The 14,052-nt window shown below is 32.6% G+C and overlaps 1 protein-coding gene across 1 annotated transcript in view; it reads left to right on the plus strand.

The window, feature by feature from the left end:
* Positions 1–3,518: 3,518 nt before the first annotated feature.
* LOC110465616 overlaps positions 3,519–14,052 on the plus strand; it is a 15,991-nt gene continuing 5,457 nt past the window's right edge. Inside the window, exon 1 of the mRNA XM_021521562.1 lies at positions 3,519–4,041. Within this exon, the coding sequence (XP_021377237.1) occupies positions 3,889–4,041 (153 nt within the window). The 5' untranslated portion in view covers positions 3,519–3,888. The remainder of the gene's footprint in view (positions 4,042–14,052) is intronic.

The following is a 14,052-nucleotide window of genomic DNA, read 5'->3' on the forward strand; positions in this document are numbered from 1 at the left end:
CATTAAAGACTGATACATTGTGTTACATTAAACTATGGTATTTGGTATTTTTTTCACATTGATTAAAAACATGTATTTTCATCAATGAACCAGTTTTCGTAATTTCCAATCTCTGAATGCTTTTTCACTCGAGTGTTAAAAATGACGAATTAGGTTAATGTAAAACTATATGGCAAACGCTTCCCAACCCAGTAATTGGTGAATTTAATTCTTCTAAATGTAATCAACAACATTGATTTCTTCACTATATCTTCTACTATATATTCATATATAGTATATGTTTTAAGACGGTCGTTATATCCTCTTTTTAAAATCACCTACTTCACATGGGCACCTATTCATATTCATACCTTATATGATAACTAAATATAGTCTGTGTTTATATATAGAATAACTATGTCGAAGTACAGATTCAATCCTTCATTATATATAAATATATATATACAGTCTGTGATAATTAAATGCAGTCTGTGTTCATACATAATGTATATATAATTACCGTACCAGAACAAAAGTTATAAAAAAGTTTAACAGAGCAAGATATTCCTGGGGTTTTTTCATATGAACATTTCCCCGTTCTTCCTGGTTACATACAGGGCGTTGTTTATGATATATTTCTGTGAAAATACCTTGTATTGAAAATATATCGTTATAGATTTTTGACTAGACAAGGAATAGACAAGGAAGCAATGTTATAAACTTCACAGAAGGAATCTAATACCCTACCAACACTATGACGATATGTGGAAATAATTCAAACCCATCAAGGGAATTATCTCAAGTTATATAAAATAGGAAGTTACTTGGATTAATGTCCGAGTGATAGATGCTTAATCCGGGCCGCTGTATCCGGGCCGCTGTATCCGCTGTATCCGGGCCGCTGTATCCGGGCCGCTGTATCCGCTGTATCCGGGCCGCTGTATCCGCTGTATCCGGGCCGCTGGCCGCTGTATCCGGGCCGCTGGCCGCTGTATCCGGGCCGCTGTATACCAGTGTTTAGGAAAGGATGGTTCTCCTATAGTAATAATGGTATGTAGTTTCATCTATTTTATTGGCACATAAGAATGTTTTCATAGAAAGTCATATTTTGTAAAATTACTTTTTTTTGTTCGGACAGCTTAAAGTCTCCTATCTGATGAAAAAAAAATACATATTTATTTTGTTATTTTATCGTTGTTAGTTGTCGATTTTAATTTATGTAATCAAGTTTTATACTTTCTCCCTCCATTTGTTTACCTGTAAAGAATAAATTCAGGTAAATATTTTACAGAAATATACACGTATGACGCTTTTTAGTGGCGGCACTTTAGTGACTTTTTTCTGTTTTGTTTGTTTGTTTGTTTGTTTGTTTTAATAAGCTCAATGGGATGTAAGTATCGCCCGTCGTGCGCCATTAATGTCTTACATTCCAGATTAAAAGATCTAGCATTAAAATATTTTGGCCTTGGGCTTGCTTGGGTGGAGGTCTACAAACCTTGTTCAAATGATTCACCTTGACCAATTGCAACACGCAGTCTTCAAACAATTTTTTCGAAAGTGCCATACTGGTTAGATTACTGATACTTGCCCTATAGGTTGTCGAAGGAGAGTTATCATAGCATTCAAATCAGGTACAATAATATTTACTGCAGTGAAACGTGCTTAAATCTTCCAACAGTTCTTTTTTTTTGGAAATTCAGAAAATCGACAATATATTATGTTTTGTTTGTTGCTGGTGTTAAGAGCTATCAATTTTGATCGAATAAACGACATTTACACACTGTTAACGTTACCTTAAGTCGTTAACGTCTAGCGTAAGGACATATCGTCTGTAGCTTGCTGGTATACAGGGATGATTAAGTAAAGGATCTTGTTCGTTCCACTTTTAGGATTTCATGAGTAAAATATGACATTTTCCCCAACAGAGGTCGATAGCGTCTGGACTACAGATATTGACCGGTAGTGTAATCTTATTTCTTAAGTTGACACGAAAGCAACACCTGGTCACCTTATTCTGAACTAAGAGACGTAAGAAAATACAGGAGTGGAAAATAGAGAGAAAAAACTAAAGGCCCCAGATGTTTCAATGGAGGATATAAACGCCATCTTAACAAAAGTACATGTATGTGCAGTGGACACCGGCTAAGTCGCCTTTTAACGTTTATAATACGGAATAAAACAGATAGAACTATTTTCCCGCAGCTGCAGGAAACGAAAGAGTATGCGCATCGGGACAATATCATCGACGTCATGACACATGTGCCCGAGAGATGTATCCTAGTACACGTGACCGATAAATAACTATATGTACGCAGATATGTAGACCGTGCACTTAACTCTCCTGGTAGTGATATTTGAATATATATATATATATATATAGTTGTTTTTTTTAATTTTACAACTCCTCGCTTCAGGTTATATGAAAAATACATTAAAAGAACTGAATTGCAAAATTAGATGGGTTCTGTTTTAGTGTGTTTTCACTAAAAATATTATTATTCTCTAACTACATCAGAATTATTCTTTTGAACAAAGTGACATGGTAAACAAAATTGGTGTTTTAAGGGTATTCGCTGTTCAGTTGATCGATTATCACACACACACACACACACCAACGAGATCCAGGGGTGGTATGGTGCTGCGTTGACAGACGGGGCACGCTCTCCTGTGAAATGGCACCATATGCAACAAATATCGTCAGCTTCATGACAAAGGAAAGTCAAAAATAAATCTATATCTTTGTCTTTAACTATTGAAATTGAGGACAAAACTTATTATTATGGCATTCAAGACTACAAACTTCAAATAGACAACAACAAAAAACCACTGATAAATTTGAAAATAAATATTGATGACAATTAAGAAATACGGTCATGAAGCTATCAACTCTTTTTTACAAACAACTCTTGATATAGTTGTAACAGATGTCATATTAATGACAGTTCTAATGGTTTAAATTTGTGTAGAAATACGGGTAATATCGGTCTTAAATTGTTAAGGTGATTATTTTGGATTTCTGGACATTTATATTTAATTTTCAGTTCGATAAATGTGAAAATTTACCGCTTCAACTTCTTCCCTCTTGTGGCGTTAAGCTTAGTAAGCTTTGCATATCATGGTCTTATAGGGTTTCTTTATACACCGTACATAATCACTGTCAGGGTATAATAGCTATGATTAATAAAGTCTGGTGATTGGCAAATACAACAATACACTATATAGCTTATAGGTATATGTGTGCTGTGTGTGTCTATCCCGCCGTATACTGATTAGCTGTGACGGGAAGATATATACATACCAGTATACATATATAAATATAAGTAATCACATTTCTGTAGCATGTACAGCTTGGTCAACTAAACATTCACATACATTTTCTGTTATTTGGATACATATTTTTTTTTTTTTTTAAAGTATATGTTCTGTTTAAGATATCATAAATTAGACAAAACTCATAAAAATATTTATTTTATGTGTCAAAGAAAAAAGAGGCACACCGGTCGTTTAATTTCATGTTGTGTATACAACCTAACGTTTTGGACGTTATTCTCGCTGATTGGGACCTGACAACGGGTACTTCCGGTTGACTATTCGGGTACAGGGATTAGTATCGATTTCTCCGTCTCGCCACATAAACCCGACTGATAAGTTTTGTCGCGTTAAATATTTTATGAGCAAAGCTGACGATGTAAACTACAAACAGATCACCTGGATCTCAACACATGTGTGTATGTGGTAATATATCAGGTATTTAATTCCGTGACTGACTTCCAATCTGATGTGATTATCCGTTTAAAATCCAGTTCAAACATTGGACACGGTAAAAAAAAAGTCAGAAGTAGCATATAGTGATTCATTTCGACGTCTACACACGAAGTGTTAGTTATTGTAAACTTTACATAATTCAACATGGCGGCCGGAAAGGTTGACAACAATCAAACCTCGGATACTGGCAGTAACGTCGATATGCCTGCTGTACATGGCCTTATCAAAAACGCCCGTGTACCCGAACAATGGACTCTACCGCACGAGTGGAACATGGAGAAGAGAGAAATGTTCGAGGTGAGTATTCCATGAATGGATACCCTGTGTTATCTTTCTATAATGGTTTGATCAGATCGCCATGGCGATGAGCGCATTTGACCTTGTGGTGAATTAACGAAATATACACTTTTTACATTGAAAAGTACAACCAGTTTTCTGTTTAAGCTTCATGTAACATCTTTAAACTAGCCGACAAGTGATACATTCATGAAACTAATGTTGTATGATGTTTCATTGTTTGTATTAAAATCACACCGGAATATATTTCACATGGCAAACAATTGTATGTTCGGGGGGAAAATAGGACTGCCGTATCCCAGCACGCGATGGTAAGAGGCGACTTTTGTGGAAGTCCCTGTACAATCGGGGTGGTTTCTTCCTGGAACCAAGAATAGACCTTCTACATCCCATTGCATGCGTATCATAAAGGCAACTTACGTGGGCCCCCTGCAGAATCAATGGGTTTTTTTATCCGTTTCTTCTACGAAGGGGACATGGAAGAAACCAAATTGATCTGCTGCCCCATTGCAACACTTGGGTTCTTTTTCGTTTCCTATCTTTCCTATCTTCTTCCTTTCCTTCCCACTTTCTCTTTCTGAAAGTGTCTCCCTGACCTCAAATTACCCTGGTTGTTGCAAAGACGTCACACTCCTAACAAACAAAAACGCCTTTCATCTTGCTCAATCGTTATTGATCCTAAATCTGTACCATCCTACTCTAATACGTTCACTATCTACTAAACATGTTTATAGTTCACTTAACATATACATAGTTCACTTAACATATACATAGTTCACTTAACATATACAAAGTTCACTTAACATATACATAGTTTACTTAACATATACATAGTTTACTTAACATATACATAGTTCACTTAACATATACATAGTTCACTTAACATATACATAGGTCACTTAACATATACATAGTTTACTTAACATATACATAGTTTACTTAACATATACATAGCTTACTTAACATATACCTAGTTCACTTAACATATACCTAGTTCACTTAACATGTACATAGTTCACTTAACATATACATAGTTCACTTAACATATACATAGCTTACTTAACATATACATAGTTCACTTAACATATACATAAGTCACTTAACATATACAAAGTTCACTTAACATATACATAGTTCACTTAACATATACATAGTTCACTTAACATATACATAGTTCACTTAACATATACATAGTTCACTTAACATATACATAGTTCACTTAACATATACATAGTTCACTTAACATATACATAGTTCACTTAACATATACATAGTTCACTTAACATATACATAGTTCACTTAACATATACATAGTTCACTTAACATATACATAGTTCACTTAACATATACATAGTTCACTTAACATATACATAGTTCACTTAACATATACATAGTTCACTTAACATATACATAGTTCACTTAACATATACATAGTTCACTTAACATATACATAGTTCACTTAACATATACATAGTTCACTTAACATATACATAGTTCACTTAACATATACATAGTTCACTTAACATATACATAGTTCACTTAACATATACATAGTTCACTTAACATATACATAGTTCACTTAACATATACATAGTTCACTTAACATATACATAGTTCACTTAACATATACATAGTTCACTTAACATATACATAGTTCACTTAACATATACATAGTTCACTTAACATATACATAGTTCACTTAACATATACATAGTTCACTTAACATATACATAGTTCACTTAACATATACATAGTTCACTTAACATATACATAGTTCACTTAACATATACATAGTTCACTTAACATATACATAGTTCACTTAACATATACATAGTTCACTTAACATATACATAGTTCACTTAACATATACATAGTTCACTTAACATATACATAGTTCACTTAACATATACATAGTTCACTTAACATATACATAGTTCACTTAACATATACATAGTTCACTTAACATATACATAGTTCACTTAACATATACATAGTTCACTTAACATATACATAGTTCACTTAACATATACATAGTTCACTTAACATATACATAGTTCACTTAACATATACATAGTTCACTTAACATATACATAGTTCACTTAACATATACATAGTTCACTTAACATATACATAGTTCACTTAACATATACATAGTTCACTTAACATATACATAGTTCACTTAACATATACATAGTTCACTTAACATATACATAGTTCACTTAACATATACATAGTTCACTTAACATATACATAGTTCACTTAACATATACATAGTTCACTTAACATATACATAGTTCACTTAACATATACATAGTTCACTTAACATATACATAGTTCACTTAACATATACATAGTTCACTTAACATATACATAGTTCACTTAACATATACATAGTTCACTTAACATATACATAGTTCACTTAACATATACATAGTTCACTTAACATATACATAGTTCACTTAACATATACATAGTTCACTTAACATATACATAGTTCACTTAACATATACATAGTTCACTTAACATATACATAGTTCACTTAACATATACATAGTTCACTTAACATATACATAGTTCACTTAACATATACATAGTTCACTTAACATATACATAGTTCACTTAACATATACATAGTTCACTTAACATATACATAGTTCACTTAACATATACATAGTTCACTTAACATATACATAGTTCACTTAACATATACATAGTTCACTTAACATATACATAGTTCACTTAACATATACATAGTTCACTTAACATATACATAGTTCACTTAACATATACATAGTTCACTTAACATATACATAGTTCACTTAACATATACATAGTTCACTTAACATATACATAGTTCACTTAACATATACATAGTTCACTTAACATATACATAGTTCACTTAACATATACATAGTTCACTTAACATATACATAGTTCACTTAACATATACATAGTTCACTTAACATATACATAGTTCACTTAACATATACATAGTTCACTTAACATATACATAGTTCACTTAACATATACATAGTTCACTTAACATATACATAGTTCACTTAACATATACATAGTTCACTTAACATATACATAGTTCACTTAACATATACATAGTTCACTTAACATATACATAGTTCACTTAACATATACATAGTTCACTTAACATATACATAGTTCACTTAACATATACATAGTTCACTTAACATATACATAGTTCACTTAACATATACATAGTTTACTTAACATATACATAGCTTACTTAACATATACATAGTTCACTTAACATATACATAGTTCGCTTAACATGTACCTAGTTCTTTAAACATGTTTCTACCACAAAGGGTGGGTGTTATGCAACTCCCAAAACATCAGTTAATCATTACAACTGTTGCATAACATATTGTTTATACCACACGTGGTATAAACTCTAAACGCGTTTTGATTGGCTGACACGGTGAACTTTGACCGGGACTCCTTTGAATGGACAATTTGGCGGGAAAGCCGCTTCATGCGGTGGCAGATATGATGATACACAGAAATAGTTCGTCTTTGTTTTTGTGATAATAAATTTCTTATGTTGTTTTCTATAAATTTATTGCTTTGAAGACAATAAATTTGTTACGTACTTGTTATGATTTGTAATAAATCATAATATTTCCACATATTCCTGAAATTGTAATTTTTGCATATTTTAAAATTAGCGGCATTTTACTACAGGTCATATCCTTACGCCCCATCTGATATCGTAAACAAAACACATATGCATACCGAACATGTCAATTTCCTCGGAATATTTTTTATTGTGGTAGAAACAGGTCACACAAACTCGTGGTTGTTGTATATGGTATTTCACTCTCGTTAGTTATTTTTCAAAAGTTACAAAAAAACTCACTAAAGCTCGTGTTTTTTGTAACTTTTGAAAAATAACTAACTCGAGTAAAAGAAATACCATATACAACAACCACTCGTTGTGTAACCTCTATTTATAGTTCACTTAACAAATATGAGTTCACTAGTTCATTAAACAAATATGAGTTCATTAAACATGTTTATAGTCACTAAACAAATTTATAGTTAACTAAACATGTACCTATTTCACTAAACATAAAAACTAGTTCCTTAAACATTTTTCAGTTCACTTAACAAATATTAGTTCACTTAACATATCTATAGTTCACTTAACATAAATATTGTTCACTTATCATGTATATAGTAAATTAAACATGTCTATAGTTCACCAAACATATTTATAGTTCACTAAGTTTGTACATAGTTCACAAAACATACATGTATGTAGTGTTAGCTTTAACGCTACAAGTTTATGATGCCAGTAAACTATACATTTACAAAGAAGATTCTATATCTTAAAATGACACAGTACGTGTTATAAAAGTTAACAGCTTTCTATGTACTGTTCACTAAACACGTCTATATAGTTCTCTATGAATGTTTACTTGTCACTGAACACGTGTATATAGTTCTCTATAAATGTTTACTGTTCACTGAACACGTGTATATAGTTCTCTATAAATGTTTACTGTTCACTGAACACGTGTATATAGTTTTCTATAAATGTTTACTGTGCACTGAACACGTGTATATAGTTCTCTATAAATGTTCACTGTTCAATGAATACGTGTATATAGTTCTCTATCAATGTTTACTGTTCACTGAACACGTGTATAAAGTTCTCTATAAATGTTCACTGTTCACTGAACACGTGTATATAGTTCTCTTTAAATGTTTACTGTTCACTGAACACGCGTATATAGTTCTCTATAAATGTTTACTGTTCACTGAACACGTGTATATAGTTCTCTATAAGTGTTTACTGTTCACTGAACACGTGTATATTGTTCTCTACAAATGTTTACTGTTCACTGAAAACGTGTTTATAGTTCTCTATAAATGTTTACTGTTCACTGAACACGTGTATATAGTTCTCTATAAATCGTCATACAATATACCAACAGATCAACGTAACACACACAGATGATTGTACCTTTACGTTTGTAGTTTACATTGCACAACATGTATATTTTCGTGCACTTTACATGTGAAAAGTTCACTATCATGATACCAGTTTACTTTACATATATAAGTATACTTATACAGTGCCTTTAGGGTATATCCGTGCATCTCTATAAATACTATCCAAATTGCACATTTTATTTTGGTCCAGATTGCATGCATCAGTGCCTGTAGCGGTCGAATATCATAACGGCTGACCTAGCATTGCGAATTTCGATCTTTGGAATCTCGTTGATAGAGAGGATTCCTTGAAATGATGTCGGGATGCCATACACAAACATGTCACTGACACTGGTGTATGGCTGCCTACCTACTCTAGTTTGGCTTCAGTTTCACAGGTTCCTTCATGGTCGAAAACGGCAGAATACGACATGTGCAATTTTGAATTATTGATTGCCATACGTCTTCAAGCTCGGTCGTTCGCCAAAGGTTGTGCTTGCTACACAATTTAGATTCAACATCAGTATTTGCATTTCCTTTAAACACAAATAAGTGCATTGCCTTAAACAATAACATCATTTTACAACAATAATTACAGTTTCTTAAACACACTAACTTTTTTAAACTAGATAAATCAATAATTAAATTACATTTCCAAAAACACTATTACCAAACATGTTAGTGATTACCTTTCGTGATGCATCAGAAGTTAAATTTTAATGATTTTCAATATTATCATACACTATTATTATACAACATTAAGTTACACTATTAGGTTACACTATTATTATACACTATTATTATACACAATTAGTATACACTAATTTTTGCATTCCCTTAATCATTATGCATCAATTATAACTTTTCCTTAAAAAATACATTTTCACTCGAATAGTTATTTTTTCTTTGGACAACGTACATCAATATTTGCATATTCTTAAACAATAAATTTTTCATACTTTCCTATTCGCATTTCTGTAAGTTATATTTAAGGATTAACTTGAATATATTTTTCATGTTATGGAGATATATTTACATTCTGTATGCTTAGACCCATTGACAAAAATTACATTCATAAATGCATAACACAGGTGTTCATAGAATCTCAGCACGTGGGAACTGATAGTAACCTGATCACACTGCGTAATAATACACTACAAAAACAACTCACTCGGAACGACCGACCTAGATGCTTAATTCTTACATCTTAAAATATTATTGAACTGTGCTTGGTGAAATATCCACGTATTCACGTGTCCTGTGCTACAAATAAACATTGAATATGGAACTACATTTTGTTGTGTTATTGTTGTTGACGGGTGCTAAGATCTCTCACGATAGTGTAACATTTCCCCGCGAAAAAAAACTGTTCTGGCCACTGTGTTGCACCCGTGTATAAGCAGGAACAAACCCTGTTGATTTGTTTTATTCGTTGTTATATCGATCCACTGAAAGGATTCGTCAATGTAAATATAAGGAATAATATTTATTTTTTCAACATTTATGAGTTCATAACAACAATGGGTTTTTGGACATATTTTACATGAATGGCTAACGCGATTCATTCAAAATGTCCATAAACCCATTGTTGTTATGACCTCATAAATGTTGAAAAAATAAAAATCATTCCTTAAATAACACAAAATATCGGAGTGTACTCTAAATAAACTGCGAAGCGGTTTATGATGAGAGTACACTCCGTTTTTTTGTGTTATAACTCCATAACAGGAAACATATATTCAAGTTAATCCTTATAATTTAATCTACTATACACAATCCCTGTGGAAATACACTTTTATTGATGGACTCTTTTCTCTTAGAAATTATTGCGCTGCTGTATCAGCCAATCAAAAGCGACGTTACAAACGTTGACGTCATTTTTTTACGTTGTGGGCTGATAACATACATTTTTAAGCCAGTGAAAATGCTTGTTATAATCACGATTAAATTATACATAAATAATTACATTTCCTTTTCTTACTATCATTATATATTTATGATTACATTATATTTTTTCAAATGTACATTATTTGCATATCATTCTTCATGAATTAGTACATGTCCTTCAGGTAAAGGTTATCACCACTGCCACTATTGTAAAATAATCATTTAAAAACTTTTCAAAAGAAATATTTTATTTAAATCACATCTTGCCATGCACTTGACAAAACTGTTGTTGTTCGAACTTTAAATCTTTGAAAATAGACATGATAAAGAAAATAACAAAACTGCAGGAATGTATAACTTGAAACTTTTACATTACTAAGCCATGTTGCCAGACAGGAATCGTCCCACCCATGAGCTACAATGCAAATGAAAAACAACATGGCAGGGAAGCTATTGTGAAATAGAGAGAAATCTCATTTTGGTTGCTTCCTCCACTATATAGAATGGATGATACTCCGAGTCTCTGAGGGAAACTCATCACCGTTTAAACTGATAGAGTGGTACCTTTTACCTTAAACAGTGCACATCAATAACATCAATTGCATATCCTTCAACAAAATGCATCAATATTTAAGTTTAATAAAATATTATGAATGTATATTACAATAAACATTTTTGAACACTATCATTATAATAATAATAATATAATTTGATATGGCGCCCTAATTAGCTAACATAGGCCACTCTAAAGCGCTTTACAGTACATAGATATACAATTAATACAATCAGCATATACATTAATCAATATACTTTTGAGGAATTCGTAGGAGCTGCCTTATCAGCCGCTAACTACTAGTCCTATGCCACCTGGCTCATATCCCCCTATGTGTGTATGCCTGCGTGTGTGCTGGAGATGTTTGTGTTCTGTTTGTAGTGGGACCGTGCTTCAAGCGGTATCCTTTTATAGTGCTACCTCACTTGAATGCTACAGCACAGATACCACAACATCGACCCAGACCATTTTATACTCCACCTGGGTTGTTGGAGTTGTGTGGGCAGGAGAAAAACACTTTCTCTAAATATCCAGGCGCACGACGACTTTGAGGATCGAACCCCTGCGTGGAAGGCCGGAGTGTTAACGACTCGACCAATTAGACCATACGATATCAGTATTTACATTTTCTAAACAATTTTACGTCAACAATAACATTTAATAAAACAGATAAATTATTGATCAATATTACTTTAAATATTTCATTTTCATTCTTTAAATGTATATTTAATTTTCTGAATTGACAATTACAATACAGAAAATGTATGAACCATGCATGATAATGAATTTTATATCCAATTCAAATATTGCTCAATAAAAAATGTGCATTTTCCTTAAGCAGCATTGTGCACTGTACATCAATAATAACATTAACTAGATTTAAATAAATTTACAATCGATAACCAAGTACATAAATTTATTCTCCCAGGAACATCATTGAAAATCACAATTTGATTGATACGAGCACTCCATGACAAAATTACTGTCAGACTCATGTTTACATGACGTAACAAGTTTATGTGTTTGCGCATTGTTTCCTTACCGGTGCATTCATCTATTAACATGTTTTCTCATCTTTTACGAACATCGATGAATTGTTCACTGACGTGCAATGAAATGGACTGTCGGACATACACTACTGGTATATATCAATTGTATGGACACATCCAATGTGATCTATTGACGAACGTACAACGGACAATCTATACCCAGGTCATCGACGGTCAATAATACTATTGACAAATCGGAGCGATGCGCTCTCGCAATTCCAACTCTAACACGCGTGAAGCTAAATGCAAAAATGTTTTAACACATCACATTACATTATCTTATCTTTCGTTTAAAAGACGTAATGCCGGTCTTTTGTAATATAATTAATCAAATGAGTTTGTATTAATGACTCAGATTCTTCACGAACGTCAAAATCACATCATAATCCATTTTACTTCACGATCATAATATGTCATGAACGATTTACAAATACCATTCAATGATTTTGTCCTTCTAATATGAAAAACAAGATTGATTGCGCTTATAATCAGTCGTAATATTAAGGTTTAGTGAGCGAAAGTTTGTCGGAACAAAGCCAGTTAGTATAAGCTTGCCAACCTACCAAATGAGATACCGATGTTGAAATCGCAATCGACTCCGCACGTGAATAACTGCGAAATAATTTTATCATGCTCTCATTTAATCATACTGTGTAATACTTTTCACACAACGTAGACTTGTGTATTGTTTAGTTTAACGTTTGATAAAATGAATAATTATCTTAACTTTAAAGGTAGGTAGTACTGCATCAGTTTTAATCGCGCAGAAGAGTTCCACTCTGAGGTTTTTAATTCTAAGTATTCTCCCCTTGTCGATATTTGTATATGCTTTATGTGGCCCGTTCATTGGGCACTCCTTTGAATGATGTGAGGCCACACTGATGAAGTGTAGACTGTGTAGTGTAACGTTCGACACCTGCAGTTTTGTTGTTTTCTGTATTCACTTCTATTTTCTAGCATCCACATTTCGAACAATTACAATTTCGTCAAATGCATGGCAACATGTTAATGGTATGAAACATTTCTTTGAAAAGGTCTTAAACGGATATTTACAATAATGGCATTGGTGATATTATTCAATTATTGACCTATTTTCAGGTGAATACGAGGATTTATTAACCCGAGAAGGTGATATTTCCCGAGGCCGTGCACGGATTCTGTAGGTTTCGGGGTAACATCGCAATATATTTAGACCTATAAGAGGTGTTTTGACCAATCAGCGTGAGGGAAAAATGACAGTTATATAATAATATAGTTTAACTTATTCGTACCCTTTACCTTTAAACTAAATCCCGTGATCCTCGCTAGATCTCGTTTCTTTAAAATCTATGTAAAGGGAGCGAAACATAAGTGATTTTTAAATTCTAAAACTAATACTTGCCACTCGATACAAAACATGACGGTCTACAATTTTCCTCCTTGGCTCAATTGAGCAGATGTTGAGCAGATGAGGATGAGTCTGTCTCCAAGCAAATTAGGGTCAGCATGGAACATTTGTGACGATGTTTTATTGTTTCCTGAACACCATTTTAGTTCTATCTTGGGGGGGGG

This window comes from Mizuhopecten yessoensis, unplaced genomic scaffold, assembly GCF_002113885.1.
Source record: "Mizuhopecten yessoensis strain PY_sf001 unplaced genomic scaffold, ASM211388v2 scaffold11093, whole genome shotgun sequence".
Lineage (NCBI taxonomy): Eukaryota > Metazoa > Mollusca > Bivalvia > Pectinida > Pectinidae > Mizuhopecten > Mizuhopecten yessoensis.